General features: G+C 40.6%; 1 protein-coding gene across 1 annotated transcript; it reads right to left on the bottom strand.

The window, feature by feature from the left end:
* Positions 1-16,627: 16,627 nt before the first annotated feature.
* Positions 16,628-18,408, bottom strand: ier3ip1 (immediate early response 3 interacting protein 1). The gene is made up of 3 exons (XM_035435636.1): positions 18,252-18,408; positions 17,568-17,669; positions 16,628-17,128 (listed from the first exon to the last, which is right to left on the bottom strand). Exons 1-3 carry the CDS (start codon positions 18,340-18,342, stop codon positions 17,073-17,075), a joined length of 249 nt encoding a protein of 82 aa, XP_035291527.1. The 5' UTR covers positions 18,343-18,408; the 3' UTR covers positions 16,628-17,072.
* Positions 18,409-19,357: the final 949 nt, after the last annotated feature.

Raw genomic sequence — 19,357 nt, 5'->3', positions numbered from 1 at the left:
GGTAAGGCTGACCTGAAATTAGTGACCTGCCATACAGTGTTAAAATATTTTGAGATGAAAAACAAACTGCTTGCAACAGGGGCGTGTAAATAAAAATCAAAGGCAGCAGTCAAATGTCATACATTTAAGTAAAGTAAAATGTCTGGTACTGTAAGCATAATCATTGTAGGCTGGTTTATTCTTGTTCCATGAACCGGCATTCATGTGTGAAAAGCCACCCATTTGAAAATGTGCTTCTCCTGGATCGCACTGGATTGTAACCATATGAACTGACACTTCCCGTTTGGTCTTCTGTGCTAAATGTCCTTTAATTTGCAGTGTTGAAGTTCAAAGTGACAGTCCCCATCAGAAATTTGTGAGCCGTCATATTTGTTATAGCCGACGTTTTAATGCGTTGACCTTTTATTGTTCTACCTTTGCTCGGGACGTGTTATGCCAGCGTTCGACATTCACTCGTCAGCTACCCTCCTTTATTGAGGGCTTTATGAATTCTGTCGAACCGACTCTTGAACTACTTGATGGGGTCAATGCTGCACTATGACGGAGCCATTTTGTCTAACCATGAATTTCTTCCAACAATGTCTTCAGCTCCTTTAATATACCACTACAGGGTGAACCGTCTATCTCCACAAACCGTGTATAACATCTGCCGTATGTCTAAAGGTTCTCCATTGCATAACACCAAATTGGGGGAAAACCCCCCAATTTGTCTACACTTTTTAGCTAATGAAAAATGCTCCCATTTAATAATCAAAAACATCGATGTTTCAACCCAAACTGGTCTTCCTCAGGGTGTTTTTCCTTGTTGATTTGGGCTTCTGCCAGGCACTGGTCCTACGCTATATTGGATGTGCATGTTCCAACCCAGCTCACTGCAGAACACTAAGTTTCCATCTGCTTTTTCCATGGTTGAATAGGCAGTCTTATATTAGTAGAAAACTTTGCATTTATCTGATGTTCTGTTTACCTAATTTGTGAAAGGTTTCAAAAATCATTTTAATGGCGGTGACCAGTTTGGCAACTTTCAAGAAAATATTTCCCCCTGCACTAATTACACTCTGTGCTTTACACGCCAAAAGCACTGCATTTGGCAACTAGACCAACAGAGTCCCATTGAAGGTCTTGCCAAAGTAGCTCACTCTGTCTGAGATGAACACCGCCAGTTGCTTATCGCCAACCTCAGACAAACGCATTTAAACATCTGACAATGCCCCCTATCCCTGAGGAGTCATTCACGGTGCAGATACAGCTGTGTTTGCCTGAATGACTCTCAAATTACCCGAGAATAACTGTTCCTGTGAAACAAAACAAAATGTGCAAAACACTGTGATCCTTTGAATCTGTTGATCCATCAATGACAACAGGCACAATGTCAACTGTTTTGACCGGTTCTTTGATGTTCTCTTTATAGAAATCATTTCAGCAGCTCATGCCAGATATTGGTTGTCTTTCTAGCGTTTTTTTGTCAGTCTCTTGTACTCTTTGTACAATAATTTGTGCAAAATAAATGAAATGTGTCTGTGTGCACGGTACTCTCAGGATGTTCCTGATGTTTGTTTGTTCATGCTTCCTCGTTTTATTGTTTTGCACTGATGAGCACATCCTTTATAATTAGTCTCGTATCTGTGCTTACTTCCGAAAGATTGCTGAGCCTTACAGTGCCTACAGTGACCCCTGGAGGACAGGCGCTGAACTTCAGCTTGACGGCCCAGACGGTCACAAGCTCAAGATCAGTCATACAGCATCTTAAACCAGGAAGTTCTAACCTGGGTGTGTACATGCGAGAATGGCAAAACAAACACCCCACACTTTTTAGGAGGCACTTACACAACCAGGCCCGAAAAGAGAACAAAAAAAAGGAGTAACATACCCAAGTCATGAACACAAAATCTCTCCTGGCATCTCTTCAAACATTACACCCATGATTAAGGACATAAAACCAAAGCATTAGCTGGAGAGAGAGTCTGCAAATCAAACGGAAATGCTTCACGCACACAAACAAATCCAGCTGTGATTACGTGCGCCATCTCACTCTCCATTTCCCTCCGAAAGCTCAGCCAATCGCGGCTGCACAATTACATCATGCGGTGAGCCCAAAATAAAAGGATAAATCCATGCACAGTACATGTAAGGAAAATGCAGGCATGACGGAGTGTTAAAGAAAGCCTAAGGGTCTTTTTTTCTACTGCGTGCAATTAATTACTGTCTGAGGAATCAAGCCTGGACACCTCGAGAGCCGTCAGTTACCGACTTAATAACATTAACATTTGAAAAAATGATTAATTAGTCATTTGCAATTCATGCCACTGCTGTTCCATATTCCTTCCACGCTTAAGTGATGCTTCTGGCATTCTGCGAGATTCAAGACGCTGGGCCTATTGCAAGAAGCTCTTTCTGACTTCAGGATGCACAGAGCATTTTGAGTCCTGTGAGAGTCAGTGAACTGGCGCAGGTCCTAGATGCAAATGGAGTCGTTTCCCTCCTTAACTAAAGGAAAGGCACATTCAGCTTAAAAGCAGATTCATCCTGTATGTGCAGCTGAAAATTCAGCTCATTTTCTCTGCTGCCATTAGAGCTCCAAGCATTTTTTCCGTTGTATACGAGCTCATTCACATTTCTGTCTGGCATTATTAAAATCTCTAAAAAAAGATACATGTTGCTCATTTTTCAGTAGCCTACATTAACCAAAGATACCCTCTCCAGCTGATACCAGCTCAAACATATACACTTCCTAATCGTTCACTACACATGAAGACTTGAACCATGGAATTATTTGACATTATGCATGCATGCAATTAATAGAACCCTAAGAAAAGGAAACATATGTCGTTATAAAACAGACTTAAGTTTGCCCACCATAATATTAACAAGACCAGAAGCAGAGATTACAGATGTACTGCACTCCAGCTGTAGGCCTGGAAGAGAACTGGTTGAGAATATTTGCTTTGAAACCCCAGTAATCATTAAACTTAATCTGTGTCACAGTTTTCCTGTTCTGTGATGCAGAAAAGCTTGTGCCTCGGCAACAAAGCCAATTAATTCTGTTTATTTATCACAAAGAGCTTATTTTTATCAGAAAGGTCTCGCATTAGAAGGAATAATCTTTAAAGAAGAGTGGGAAGATCTTTAATTAAGAGCTGATTGCCCCTTGTACTGACTTAATTTCCTATTTCCGGAAAGCTCTGGCTTTATTACAGAGCCCAGCAGCAGTTAAGCCACTTAGAGAACCATAATGCTTTAACCAACTGCTCATATATAAGTGTGTGCATTCATGGGTGTGAATGAACATATACATACATTATACACAAACATACATTATATATATATATATATATATATATATATAGAGTGAGAGTGAGAGTGAGAATATATTCCTTGTATTTGAAATTAAACAATGAATGTAAGGGTAAAGTGTAGACTGTCAGATTTAATTTGAGGGTATTAACATCCATATCAGGTAATCCTTGTAGGGATTACAGCCCTTTTTATACACCCCCCCCACCCAATATTAGGGGACCAAAAGTAATGACAAAGGACAACTGTAGCTTCTCAGCTGTTCCTTGGCCAGCTGTGTGAATTTGCGTGATTTTAATAAAAAAAAAACAAGCCAGCACAATCACTGCGATAGGTTCCATTTAAATTGTGAAGGAAGAAATGTGGCTTGGTAAAAAAAAAAAAAGGTACCTATAATGACATGATCTTATTTGCATTGATTTCCCTTGCTCTCATTACTTGTGAGGCTGATTTACAGCTCTAAGGAGCTCCAACACTCGTATCTGATCCAGCCAGGTTTGGATCTAAGCAATGTTTGCATTAATGTTGTCATATGCTGTATAAAGCCATAATTTTAGTGCACATACTTATACTGCCCTTTGCCTGTGGTTAGACCCCGTAATTCAGCTGTAGAGAATTTTTATTTTGTCTAATAGTCTGAATAATTAGCAGGAATATGCTCTGTGTAGCCATCATAAATATTCAATATGTGTTGATACTTATCTGAGCAGAATCCAAATTGTGCCTCAAGTAACCTTTTTTAAAACGATTCATTTTCCACCTGAAAATGCAGCATTGTTCTCGCCCTGCAGTTAAGGACAGTGGCGATCACTGTGCGGAACCTGGGGAGTAATAGCTACACTGTGGGCTTTATATTGCCAAAGTCACACACCTGAAAATGTGTTAAGCTTGCTGAAACCAAAAGACAGAAAAAAGGGGCACATTTCTCGTATTTTTATTGCAGCTGCCCTGCTTATTACAACTGTATTTGCAGAGAATACTACTAATATACTACAATATGCATATTCTGGAGGAGACAGAAATATTTGCATGAGACATCACATCGACAACTGGGTCGGTAAGTTGCTTCGACTTGCTTCCGATTCATTTGTGAATCAGCTTTTAGCATGGCATAATTATAGGCTTGGGCTGGTATTGAGACTTTCATTTTGTTAATTAACAATTAAATAAAACAATAAAAGCTTTGGTTGATCCATTGTGTCACAAAGCCAGCTGATTCTTCAAGACAACAAACGAGCCAGACATGCAGGCACTGAGGACATTTACACTTAATTGTTTGGACATTAATCAGCTCATTGATCTTATCGATCTTAAATAGAGCCGCAATTAGACACACCTGGAAGCATTCCAACCAATTAGTCACCTGCAAGACTCCATGCATGCTAACCCAAGAGTCCGTCGATGAAAACGTTGAATAGTACATATTATGCAGACATTAAAATATCTGAAAATTACACACACACTGTCTGTGCACTGATGGCTACTCCTTCACACATTTGCATAATCATTCAGGTAATGAATCACTGGTACTCACCAAATTGGCTGTAGAGGTCTCCCTTAAGTGATCCCTTCCTTTGAGCAGAATATCACAAAAATTAGACCTGCACAACATCTGGAGAATTCATCCCTTCACCACCTACTCAACCTAGTCCAGGCGCTGGTCATGCTCTGTCTGGACTACTGCAACTCCCTTCTGGCTGGCCTTATATCTTCAAAGGCTCAATCAGATCCCACACACCTGCCAGATCTCTCAGTTCTGCTACCTATGAGCGCCTGGCCCCTCCCCCCCCGCACACCTGTACCGCCAGGTCACATCTCCTGTCTGATCTGGCCCCCCAGGGGTGGAATGAGCTTCCCACGTCAGTGTGGAGAGCTGAACACCTGACAAATTACTAACAAACTGCTTGTTAGCACTGGGCAGGAAGTCCACTTTGACATAATGACTGCACAGCCCAGATGGAGGTCTATGGAGTGAAAATATTTATATAAAACCCTTTTCTCCTCCATAGCATTTAATCTATTCCACTCCATTTGATACATATCCTGTTTCCACACCACCACAAACACAACTAATGAATACATTTATTCACTTAAAGATAAATGTAAAGATAAACCAATATACTGAGATGCTGAAAGTCACATTTGAAGTATAATAACGGAGGTTTCCCCATTCACAAAGTTTCCTGATTGAAATGACTTTCTCAGTAAAAGAAATAATGTCCCCGGGCTTTTAAGATTTTCTTGCGGCACCATTTCTTTATTTTCTGTAAAATGGATTGTTTGGAAATATAACAACGGACTTCCTGATTTTACATCCCAAAAGGATCTGATATACCGGTTGTCATTATTCATTAAATGTATTCGTGTAGTTTAAAATGTGCTTCCATGCTTAGTGTGCAAAATGTGCTTTTTTGTGGCATTTATAAAACTGGAGATAATACCGTTTAATGCTGTTTCTTGGCAACAGCAAAGTCTTCACTTCACTTCAAATGCCACACTGAAAAATAATGATGACTACTCAGAATTTTTACATTGTGAGAAGAATGTTGGAGAAGTCCGTTAGATGCAGGGGCAGACAGAGCCGTTCGGTGGTTTAGGGGAAGGCTTTGTTAAGAGGGTCGCGTGGTCCACAGTGTTTACAGGCTGGCGATCCCATAAATCAGTGTTAAAGGAAAACAGTTGGATATACTGTAAAATTAAATGTGTTCAAACAGCCTAGTGACATAATAAATGGGAGAAAATAAAGATGCAATTTCGGACGTACGTCGTAAGTCTTACTTTGGTGATATAACTGAGTGGTTGGCTGCACTACCATCTCACTAAGTTCACAGAAAAAGGCATTACAGTGTTCTAATTATGTTTTACAGTACAAAACGCAATAATTACTGCTCAAACCTGGACCAGAGCCATTTTATAAATCGCAGAATGCAGCAGGGATTTAGGGTCGTTAAGCTTCTCATTCACAGAGTTTTTTGTTTGTTTTTGTTTTTATCTGTGTAAGGTACAGCACCTTTGCCTCAAAATGAGGCCCATGTAGCGTCCTGCTCTGTAGTTCTGGAATCAGATCCTGACGATGACTAGCAGTTCTGCAGCAGAGCAGCTAATAATTGTTTTATTCCTTTTTTTTATTCTTTTAACCTTGTTAAGCGACCTTGGGCTCTGAAAAGACGCTACATAAATAAAATTTCTTCAGAGAGAAAGAAAGTCCAGCAAAAACGAATAGGATTCAAGCACTATGTGTTGAACGTAGGGGTCAGATGTTCACTTTTAATAGAAAAAGAAACTCCTGGAACAGCGTGCTATAAAAGAAAAACCAGAACATAAAGTCACCAAATGTTTCTCTCAGCCTGTTGGCAATTTAAAATAGACTCTCGTCCTCTAAACCACAGCCCAATAAATTTACTCATATTCCACTTCCTCGTGCATTTACAATTTGGCACTTCTTTTGAATTTTTTTATGTTTTATTTATTTAGCTGTGGTTCTCATGGAAACAGCTGATGGAAAACAATCCCTTTTTTTGGCATATCGCAGTACTGAACGCTTATTTCACTGGCTGCTGCTGCGAATCCTTCGCCCAGCGCTGAGCGGGCGTCGGTGTTCAGCTCGATACTCTCTCACAGCGCGTACGCCACTCCCAGGACCTGACACACCTCGCCTCTCAGGGTCTTAGGCAGGGGGCCGATTTAGGCGGGAACACACCCAAATTTCCCAGAGAATCGTTGACTGATTTGCAAGGACATTTAAAAGAGAAGAGGCAGGAGTACTGAAGACCTGAAAACCCAACGAAAAGCACCTTTGCCTAAAATACCTTAATTCCAAAAGCATATTAAATGCTAATCTTATACTGACCACCACATACGTTGTTGAATGCACCAAGTATACAAGGAAGAGTAAACAGGAAGTTATTTGTTAACATTCAGTCATCCTTTGACATACTAAAGAAGGTATAGATTCAGAAAAGGCCAGAAATTGCATGGTCAGTTTAATACTAAAAAACAGAATGTTACTTTCAGAATATGAACGTATTAAAAATCCTTAAAATAATTAGAAAACATCTTGTCATCCACAGGAAAAGCGAGATAATTCATATTTAAGCACAGCCGCACAAAGAACTTGCTGTAAATGCTTCTCTTACTCCACAAAATGAAGTTTTCAACAGCAAGCAGCACACAGGACTGTAGAGAGCTCACTTTATTCCCTAATTTTGCATGCATTATTAAAAAGGAATAAAAAAGAGAAATATGACCGCCTCATTCGCAGTGTGCCTGCACAGAAGTGGCTGACAGAATGTGCCAGATAGCTACTGTTCCACAGGAGGTCGATTACACGGGCGTGTTGAGAAAATAACTTGTATTTTGTCTTTTCCCGACAGCTTTTTAAACCCCACCCTCAAATTAAATTGACACTCCAGTGCGCCCCTCTTCTGTGCGCACTGTGCGTTCAGCCTTATTTAAGGCCCTGCTCATTTCCAGCTCTGCAGCACCTCTCAAATTGGTCATAGTCCTTTCGCATCTACTGAAGTGGCGCTTTCTAAAACAATTCCAAAAAAGTCTAAAAGTCAAACTGAAGTGGGAAGGGAGAATGCGAAGCTGTTTTTTTTTTTTTTTGTAGATCCATTTGTAGGTGATCTGTGTGCGTACAATATGCACTCACTGAAGATGTGTGGCCATCCGATAGCCAGTAGAAAATTCTGCTGATCAGTAAAAAGCTTTGACTTGTGTGCCAACCGTGACAACAATAACCTGTCATAGCCTTGCATATGCCTCTCACACAATGAAGACAGACCGAGCTCTCTACATATTTACATCTCTACATAAACTAGTAAATCAATGAGAATGACAGCTCTTTCCTTGGAAAAAAGTTAAAATACAGTAAGCCTACAGCAATAATCAGAAAAAGCAGAATTTGATTGTTCACTCCTAGTAAATCAAAGAGAGTATCAGTTCTTTCTTTAAAAAGAAAAAGAAAATAAGCCAACGGCAATAATCAGTAAAAGCAGGATTTGATTGTTCACCCCTCTTTTTGATTGCTGCAAATTATTCTAAAAAATTGCTCGCTAGAAGAATAACTAGCTTCGAGTCCTATTCTAAAACATTTCGTCCCACTATTCTAATAACTGGCCAATCACCCATAAATCCTGGTAAATGAATTCAGCAAGCACTAATGAGAGAAAACATAAAACTCTTTTCTCTACGATCCCAGTGGAAGCGGCTGTTTACTGCGAAACCCCAACCATCTCTCATCTCACCACAATTACCATCTTTTCAGCCGGCTAGCCTGCCAAGGTTACGGTGCTTTAATTCCGGGGTTTTTAGCACGCTCCAGACAAACCTGCGCTATGTTCGCCCGTCTAATCCTCTCAAAGAAGACTAAATCAGACTGGAGGGTGGGGTAGACTCACTAACATATTAATATATTTATCCATAATTTTTTTGGGGTTTGAGGTTTAAAAGTGGCTCAGTCTCCCAGGAATGAAGGTGCTGGAGGGAGCGGGACAGAGGAGAACAGTCACTCGTCTCAAAACCCTTTCCAGACTTAACCAGCCCTCCAGAAACAATTCCTTAACAGCAGCTCCATGCGGCCGAATTTCCCTTTACTTCAGGCATGACTCAAGTGATCTTCCCCTGAAGAGAGGCTTTGCCATTGGCCATCAAGTTTCCATTTTAAACACATGCAACATTCTTCTGTCATTTGCTGCAAAAACATATTTCAGGGGAGCTTGGTGACTCATCTGCCTTGGACACTTTTTCAGCAGAGAAACACCGTATAGCCTTCACAGCAACAACTGTGGCTAGTACCCCTGTGACATAGCTTACATTTGGCTATAGCATCATCCAGAGAAGAAGGGTTCCAGTCCGCATGATAGCCCTTGTATCACTATGCAGGAAGGACCGGTCATTTTAGCTGTGGGGGAAGTCTGCTTCTTTGACACAGGCGCAGTCACGGGCCGATTCCGTGACGAGCCTGCGAGCTAGGCTACGTGATTCGTTAGTTTGTTAAAGACCGCGCAAACTCCGTGTTTCCCAAATGCCGATTGATAATACCGGATAAGGCCTGCTGGTGCACGTTTGTAATGTTGCGTTTGTCTGTGTTATTTTTGCTGCTTATATGTGTTAAATGTTTCGCGTGTAAATGTTTCTGTTTAACGTTTTTTTTGGCTGACTATTACAAAGATCACAGCAATTTTCATTGACCGTTTGCAAACACAATGTTAATTTTACTCACTTCCGCGCCTCAGCTCCACGCACTGCCAAACGGAGCAAGGGACAAACCAACCTAATGTACACGGGGGTAGATGGAAGCTACCACTGCAGTCTAGGTTGACAGGTGGGAATTTTTTATTTAGTATAATGTGCATGTAATTAATTTAGGGTGCCTTTATTTTATTTTCTTATGTTATAGATTATTTCTGTAATTGGTATCATGTTTTCTGTATTGTTCATTTATTGCAGTTTGGCTGTTGTTAAGTTAATTGGTTTAATTTATGGTAGTGTACGTCAGGGGAGGAGCTACTTAGCATGAAGTTCCTCCAGTCAATCATGACTCAACTTTGGGCCACAAAGTGCAACAAATGCAGCTGGGGACTCCAAGTTAAGAGAAAATAAAAAATAAGGGTAAAGGTTGGTTGGGGGGGAAAGTTTCTTTTAACAGATTTTAACAGATTTCAACATGTAAGTCTGCCGTATTCAGAGTGGCAGTCTAAGAGACTGGACCACACATCCTGTCCCGTGCCCTCTGTGTGATGCCCTCTCGTCCTGCATGTGAATCAATGCCGCCACTGTCTGCAGCCGAGCCGACCGGACCGCGGCCCGGCTCCACGGCACTGGAGCCACTGATCCCGGGGCACACAAACGCCTTTGGGTGGGAGGGCTGAGAAAATTCAAAAGGCCTAACAAAAAAATTTCAGGAATGTGTGAAACAAGTTGCAATTAAATTGACATTTGGGATCAAGTGTTCACATTTCAAAAGAAAGATTCCTGAGAGAACGCACTGTTCAAGGGTGAAACAGACTATTGATTCTACAAGCAGTGGAACAGAGAAAATGAGAGATGGGTTTTTTTTCTATTTTCTTTTCTCTTTGTGCAGGTTTTAATTAAAGCTGACAGGAGGTAGGAAGCTGCTGAGGCAGAACACATTCAGGCTGGTTCCTCTGGCTGATTAACTCCTACAATGAAGGAAGACTGGCTGGGCTTCTCATCTTATACCTTTACTTACCCTCCATGTTCAATATATTGAATTTATGACACAAAATGAAATGCACTTTTTTAATCTATGTACAGTGGTAGAAAAATGGAGCCCATCCCAGCATGCAGTGGTCGAGAGGCAGGAACGCACTCTGGACAGGTTGCCAATCCATCACGGGGACCCACACACCATTCACGCACACAATTTAGAGCCTCCAATTAGCCTACCCCTAGCCTGCCTTTGGACTGTGGGAGGAAACCGGGGTGCCCGGAGGAAACTCGCACGGACACGAGGAGAAGATACAAACAGAAGGGCCCTCTGTCGGGATTCCAGCTCCATACCTGCAGGGCCCCTTTCAGGCCACAGAGCTGTTCCCCTGTGCCCCCTTCTTCAAGGTATCGGGGGGGGGGGGGGGAGCTGTGAGATTCAGCGATGATCCTCCCAGTGAGTTAATGCCTCAGGCGGATTTGCCAGACACCTCTCATTAACAAGAGAGGGGGGCTTAGTTCCGGGCTTCATCTGTGATTTAGAGCAAGTCTTTCAGTTGTGAACGTAAGTATTTAATGCCTTAAATACAGCATATTAAATTATGGACTTAAGACAGTGCTGATCCTTTAGATACGTGTACACGCTGGCTCATTAATTTCCTCGGTGGGTTTGTTTTGGGTGAAGTTTAATATATTCTGAGAACAGACAAATGCACAGGAGAAGACTCAAAACACAAACGCATGCAGCCGCACATTCTGATTAGTGCCATCTGCACGCCAAGCCTGCAGTTCTGACTAAATCTGAATCATCTTATCTGTACATTTCGGCACAGATAGCAGTTCCTCATCCAGGGGAACATTGGGGTGAACATGAGACAGAGAAACATAAACCCTGCTCCTTCACCCTTAACTTCCCTAAAACAAAAAACCACACCCACACTGGCTCTTTTTGGTTAAGACTGGACACTCCTGCTCCAGAACAATGGTTTCTGGGACTTGGGATGAGTCTTTGTAGAACTCAGTAGCATATTAAATGTGTGATTAGAGCACTCTTTGATTTTAAAATGTAGTTATGGGAGGGAGCAGCTTTTATCCAAAACAGAGGTAGAAGACGTCCAGTACACGTCTTACTCCCTGTGCAGGTAGCGTCATGGAAACAGGGTCTAATCAAAGCTAAGGCAAATGTCTCACATCACAGGGAAAATGAATATAAATGTGCCTTAAATATATAAAAGAGCACTCTACTCTTTTTCAGAGAAATTGTTATATTATGCTTTTATTCTCATAGCCAGGTGTGTATTAAACTTGCCTTTTATCTGAAATAAACACCAAGACTATCTGTCACTTAATGATTGTGGAAAAGATCCATCTTGCGCAGAGCATTCTGACTGTGGGCAGGTTTGCTGCAGAAACTTGGACACTCTGAACAGGGCTGAGCATCCCCCCCCCCCACCCCTCCACCCCCCCCCCCCCCCCCCCCCCCCCCCCCCCCCATAGCTCCCGTAGGTGATCACAGTATTTCAGAACTCAAACCTACCCGGTTAAATAACAGTAAAAGTTAAAAAAAGAGACCCTGAATGCAATCAACAGCTATGCTGTAAATAAAATCTAATAAATCACTCTCATTTTACCTTGCTTTAGCACAATACTGCATCTACTGGGGCTGTGGTTCAGGCACAAGCCTTTTAAAGACCATTTAAATTATGTTCTAGGCATTTAGCTGATGCTCTTATCCAGAGAAACTTACAATTAGGGCACAAAAAAAGGCCTAGATTCACAAATCACCAACATTCCAAGTAGCAGTTAATGAGAGTGTAATGGCCGAGCCACAACACACCAGCGAATCAGGTAATCCTTTGTCACTAGAATTAACATAGGGAAGGGAAGGTAGGATGGATGGATGGACAGACAGACAGACAGACAGACAGACAGACAGAGAGATAGACAAATGGGAAGAGGAGAGGCCCCAGGACTGAGCCCTGGGGAACCCCATTAGAGAGGGCCTAGGACTGAGCCCTGGGGTACCCCATTAGAGAGGGCCTAGGACTGAGCCCTGGGGAACCCCATTAGAGAGGGCCTAGGACTGAGCCCTGGGGAATCCCATTAGAGAGGGCCTAGGACTGAGCCCTGGGGAATCCCATTAGAGAGGGTCTCTGGTAAAGAAAAAGACCTCCTCCATACCACCTGACAGGAGTGGTCCATGAGAGTGCAGGCCCAGAGATTCTCAGATCCATCATGGTGGTGAGGAGTAGCTGTGGAAACTGTGTTGATGGTTAATGATGCTGAAGGCAGCAGACAGGTCTAGGAAGACTAGGAGTGAATATGAAATTTACACGTAAATGTTCAAATACACATATGAATAGGAATTGTTATGCAAAGATGACCCAACAAAACCCAATCCTCTAATGAGTCTTATCTCCTGGAATTCCTATCCAAACCAATGCAGGCTGTTCCTGGTTTCAAAACTAAGACAGTGGCCAAAACGGCGAGTTTTTTTAGGGGGGAGGAAATGCGTTGCGGTGAAGAGTGGAGACGTGCGTCCTGCATTAAAGTTTTCCTTTCCCTTTTTCGGCATCTCATTAAGTCACTCTGGGAGCTGGACTGAAATTTTAACAGCTTTGCTAAATAACTTCCAGCTTTAAAAAGCCCCACGTTTGTTTATTACGTCACAATTGTTGTTGGGGCGTTGTGGAAATAAGTCGTCTTAGCAGCTGAGTTACCATGTGGTTCCTTTTGCACATGAGGCAGCAGAAGGGAAGTATGGGTAATATTAAAGTACAAATGTTTGGGGTCACTGTCATTGGCACTCCAAACAGAAGAGCTTGAGCAATGACAAATGATTTACTGGAGAACTGCAACATCTTAAAATAATATAAACTGTTTTTAAAGGTTCTTTCAAGGTCCTTTATTGAGCAAATAATACTGATGCTGTCTGATAAGTTTTTTGCAAGCATATATATATATATACAATATATATCTGCTGTCAGGAGTCATTCCACAGGACATGGACTAGGGTGTTGGGTCTGTGCATGATCACTATGCATGATATCATTATGTTTTATTAATTTAAATACACAAATACTGCCTGAAGGCAGAAACATTGGAAACACGAGCCCATAAAACATCAGATTCATGGTTGAATTTTTATGGGCAACCAGTTACAATTGTCCTTTCTCTGGTAGCTAACCAAAAAGATTTACTAAATGGTGGATAGGAACGTTCAGATTCCATTTAACAGCTAAACCCAAGCAGGAAGCTCTACCTACCAATTCACTGTAATATTCTGAAGAATTGTCCCAGTCACAATATCACTACAATACCAAAATGCTGATTGTTCAAGTAATTACATTTCACTTCTTAGCTCATGTATAACAAGGTGTAACACTTTCTGTCCAGAGACCAGATGCGACCGCACATCAAAGAATAAATCCACACTATGAACCTCCAGCATATTTGTATTTTGTTGACTGAATTCTAAAGGCTTAATGAGCCCTGCGGAGTATGCCAATTGAATGTAATCCTTTTTTTATGAATTTAAGCAGCATTAAAAAGTAAAACCTTATGAATACTTATGAGTTTAACTTGCATTCCGCTGTATGGGGTAAACAAACCACCGTGACTAAAATATGGATGTATTATGAAGTCCACAATGTTAAGTCTCAAAAGGGACACCACTGCTTTGGTCTTTTAAACTGGAAAACCTCAACGCTGGATTGTTTCTGCAGCACGTGAAAATGGTGTTTCTGACAGGGTACAATGATACAGGGTACAATTATACAGCCGCTTTTATGGAAGCATTCAAGATGCACATGCCTTAATGTGCCCACACTGCACATGTAAAGGATGTGTATTTACTACATTTGAGGGACAGTTAATCGCAAACTCACAGTCTGATTCATATCTTCGTATGCTCTTCATCTGAACCTCATCTGGCTGAAGACTATGCTCATCACTAAGGAAATGCACATTCACTGCCACCAAGTGGCTGAAAAGGTGAACTGCAGGGTATCATTCAAATGAAGAAACCCTTAAACAACCCCCAGACTTTGATGGCTATTTTAGTGTCGCAAAATCTAATAACACCATTATTGCTTCGATCATAAATTATGTATTCTTCATTTCTGAAAAGCAGTGCCTCTCCATTAAGGGGCGGCCAAAAGCATGAACTGCCAGAGTGGGTCTCGTTACGAGGAGTGAAGTACATCTTAAACATCGTCCATAAAACCGTACGCACGCATTCACCGTGTTACCTATTCCACGCTAACATTACCGGTAAAATATAAAACTGTGAAGAGCACCTTTCAAACGTTCCGATTTGACAGTCACTCCAAAGTTAGGACAGTAAGTGCATTTTATACGCACTATTATAGAAGGGTTCATTTGCCACCTATTTGCTACAGAAGGAAGCAGAGCAGAGGATGGGGTCTTTAAAAAGCACATTGAGTGTGTCGGAATATTATCATAAAAAAGACACGAGACGTTTTTAAGATGGATAAACTGCCTCTGCCACAGTACAGGGGAGCATTAAAAGGACTCATTTTTGGGGAGAGGTGGGCACTGAACCAATGAACCAATTGAGCCAACGAACCAAATGCTGCATGTATAAATGACCAGGAAAAGAGTTTGTATCCCTGAACATATGCTAAATCTACCTTTCCTTTGTTGATAATTGCATAAAATAAGGTGAATGCGAGGATATGCAACACACTTTATTAAATGCATAAATTCCTTTAGAGAAACATCTAACATTGAAACAGGACCATTGCAGATCATCATGTCATAAAACCCTGAGGGGTAAAAATAGTCCTCACAAACATGAGAGGATTATTGACCTGAAAATTAAATAATTTTTTCCTCATTTGTTAATTCTCAAAACATGTCATTTTACACTGACTGTTATTTTAAGGTTGCGGTACTGTCCAGCCAGTAAAAAAAAATACTTAAAATGACACAAGCTACCCAGACCGAGCAAACAGCATTCTAGTGTATACATCATAATTTACAAAAGTAAGCTGTAGGTGTCTTGCAAGGTACTATCATTTCTGGTTTCCAATTTATTTTATAAAACAAATGAATACATTTCTTATGCAAGACATTTTGTCAGCAGTACATTTTTTATTTCAACAATTCACAAGAACAGGATTTAAAAAAAAAAAAAAAAGAAATAAAATATCTAATAAGAAAAAAAAGAACAGCCAGTCAGAATCAATGTTATAACATTTCAAGTCACTGGGAGAAATTTAAATGATCTAATGGCAAAAAAAAAAAAACATTTTTATCCTCACAGCCTGCAGTTTTATATTTGTTCAGGGCATGGATTTGAGCGAGAAGGTCCATTCAAAACCTACACTCAGATATACATTATACTAAAAGCTATTAAAAATGCAACAAAATGTACAAATTGCTTATTATATTGTAAGAAAAATATACATACTGACATTAAAGCAGATGCCTATTATGAAAGTCTATGAACAAGAGAGGGGACAGAGAGATAGGGGGGGGGGGGGGCACAGGGGGTCCACCTCAGACGAACTTGATCAATATTGCAGGTGTCCAGTAATGCTTGTGCCCAACAGGACAGATATTCCAAAGGTGTTGTTGTCACATACTCGATGATCCAGAATGTCTCGGTTAACATCTGCAGCAAATTTGCACAACGCACCAACACTCAGCCAGCGCTCACACCCAGCAGCATGCGGATGGTGCGTTCCCCGTTAAGGTCCAGTGGTCATGCCTGTCTCCAGAGAGCTGTTTCAGTGGCCTTAGACCCTCACGGTCAGTGTGTCACCAGCAGGAAAAGCACAACTACTTAACGCAGAACAAAAGCCATTGTGTCACCAAGCAATCACATAACAAGGGCTGGTTATGAAGAAAAATGGGAATCAAATGTGAATCAATGTATATAGCACGCCTAGCACGGCTCATTACAAAAAGTTACAAAAATGTTTCCTCAACAATAATGTTGCATTTTTAAATCTTTTAGTATATATCATGGTTCAAATGTTGCAGGTTGGGAAACTGGTTCCACGTGTGTTTCAGAATCATCCTCTAGTCTGGCACTTGGACCACCCTGTATTATATTTGTCTCTTGCAATACAGGTGACACCTGTAGCTACTGATAGTTCTGCTGACTTTATATTCATCTTAGAAAATATGGGTAGTTGTGGACTTGTGCTGCTCAAAAAGGAATTTAAAAACAGCTTCTTATTAATTGGCAAAGCAGAAATCAAAGCCCTCCAGGCCAAGCCTTGCTAGTCTCCAGGAGCACTTGGCTAAGCGTGGTCCCGCTATTGGTCAGTGGTTTGGGAGGACCGTTTCCACGGTGAATGTGTTACTACAGCTCTCACTACAGATTTGATTGTGTCTTCATTTACTTCAATTTATCTTATTTTGTACATACAATGTGTGTGTCTACCAGTGGGAAAATATCTTATTTGTCCAACAATACTTCTAACAATATGAAAACATAAGGCTCGGTAAATCTTTCCTTAGATACACGAAGCAGAACACAGAACAATGATGCCATCACTCCAGCGGTTACAAAGTCTTCTGTTTTTATTCCTGTATCCAATCCATTGAGTTGTTGAGCTGCTGCCACCGTCTCTTTATCCAAACAGTAGCAGCAAGACAATACACACCGAATTAACTATTATCAAGGGCACTGTAAAACAAAAAAGAAACATGATTTTGATTATGAAATTATACAATTCACGAATAATAATTAAAACCGAAATTTAGGAATTTGTCGTTGCATGAAAACCTATATTAGTTGCTACAAAACAACAGAACCAGGAACGAATTGTCAGCTGATTTGTATAGTCAGTCTACTTAATTCAAAGGAAAAACAATACTATAACTCTACACAAAAATACTAGCAACAGGAGTACCAATAGCTGCCACTAAACGGCATTACTGCCATTATAAACGATTGGAAGGAAAAAACTTACTACCAGACAATGAACAACCGCAAGTATCTTGCTTGCAGGGGTTTTGGAAACAAAAGGCTCCATTAAGCATGGTTCTTTCTTAGAGGCCTAGTCCTGTTTACATGTTTTGAAGACGGTTTTGTTTAGTTTCCCCAGCACCGTTCCGCAACATACCTCTCATAACTGTCCTCACAGAGCGAACAAGATTCAAAAGTTGAGATTTAATCCCTGGTTCATCACCAAACCCTCCGATGCCTTGGTCCGCACCCCAGCCAACTGAAAGAAAAACAAAACATATTTTAGGCATTTAACTAGCGAACGTTAGAGCTAATGTTAGGCCATACAGCTATATATAGAGGAAGAACAGTACTTTCGTTTCTCCAGCAGAAAAAAAAGATATTTGACGCGAGTTATTGTATTGCACTGTCACAGTAACAAAAAACTGTTCCCAATCTCCCACCAAAAAAGAACAATAAACATCAAACACTGTGATATTAATGATAACCAGTCAACTAATTGTCGTCCCTTCCGACTTCAGATTTCATGGGTGGACTTGGGAAAAGTGTAGCCAGCTAGCTTGCTAGCTTAGCGCGAATAAAACAGGTATTAGAAGATATCTCTGAGAGGCTAGCCTCACGTTAACGTGATCGACCGATAACCAAATCAAATGACCCATAACAGCTGCCTAATACTTCTTAACTAACGTTCTCTAGCTAGTAATTAGCTAGCTAGAATTTCCTCCACTCTCAGCCAGCGAACGTTACCACTGCATACTGTTATTGACTCAACAGCATTCTGTCATTAAATAACAAGACACAAATTCATAGCTACATGCAGTGATTAACATTACATACACACCTTTACTCAGGAACCTCTCTTCGTGCAAAACTGCAATTGCATTTACACATAGAATTGCAGCCTGGATAAGGGAGTATAAAGTAAACGCCATGCTGGCACCGTCTTTTCAGGACTGGTGTCGTCAGCTATCTGCTATGGCATTGCAAGAAGGACAAACTGTGCGACCAAAACATGAATTTGCGTTTTTGAGAATCAGGCCCCCCCTTGTTTAAAGAAAACCGACATTTTTTTCTAGTTAAATAGGGCGAAATGACATAAATAATGCATTGTCATTATTTAAAAAATATCTTTTAAAAAAACTACTGCTCTTCAGGTTTGTAAACACATCGTGTGCGGGTTCAATCAATAAGAGTGACTGCTAAACAATTTTATCAATATTCATATGCAGACCAACAGCTGTCAAATTAAATTAGGTCAATTTGATTCCTGTTGAAAGCTAACGAAGTACAAATTAAGCTTCCACAACTTGTAGCTACCTCTGATCTTCAATGTGAAATGCAATGTGAAAGTTGGAGCAGACGTGAGATAAAATTTTACAGTTTGTGGTATTATCATTTCACATAACATTAATATTCACAACCAGTCGCAGTTTCAAGACGACAATTTTGACAACATTGCTTGACCTATCATTAACATCCTGTAATTCACCATTTTACATTACATTATATCTTCTAAATATTCTTTAAAAAAAAAATAGTTTTTTTTGGGAAGCATTTAGGTTTTAGGAAGATAAAGCTATTCAGTATTTGAACTTCGTCTGTCTCTATGGAATGGACAAAATAGCATTTTCTCGTTAAATTATACTTGACATTTAGGAATAAAGCATTAGTCTCCTCTTTGTATGACCAAAAGAACGGTCGTCAGCCCATTAAAGGAGTGTGGGTAGGATGTCTCCCTCTAGTGGACGCAAGACAGAACAACACGTTCTAATCAAGCCTGGCTTCAGGAAAAGCACGCATTGACATTCTGGAAAACGTTTTCAGCCTTTCATCTGTAATGTATGTTGTAACTACACTTATGGGTAAAGTGTAAAATGTTAAATGCATTAATATGGAATGGTTATATATAAATGGATAAGACTTTATAGCCCTAATGTTATTAAAATA

This window comes from Anguilla anguilla, chromosome 10, assembly GCF_013347855.1.
Source record: "Anguilla anguilla isolate fAngAng1 chromosome 10, fAngAng1.pri, whole genome shotgun sequence".
Taxonomy (NCBI): Eukaryota; Metazoa; Chordata; class Actinopteri; order Anguilliformes; family Anguillidae; genus Anguilla; species Anguilla anguilla.
This window is presented reverse-complemented; position numbering and strand designations above follow the sequence as displayed.

Coding starts and splice junctions, on each gene's coding strand:
- ier3ip1 (XM_035435636.1), bottom strand. CDS start 18,342: ATGGCGTTTACTTTATACTCCCTTATCCAGGCTGCAATTCTATGTGTA. Junction 17,670..18,251: donor AGAGAGGTTCCTGAGTAAAG/GTGTGTATGTAA, acceptor TTTTTCTTTCAG/TTGGCTGGGGTGCGGACCAA. Junction 17,129..17,567: donor TGTGAGGACAGTTATGAGAG/GTATGTTGCGGA, acceptor TTTGTTTTACAG/TGCCCTTGATAATAGTTAAT.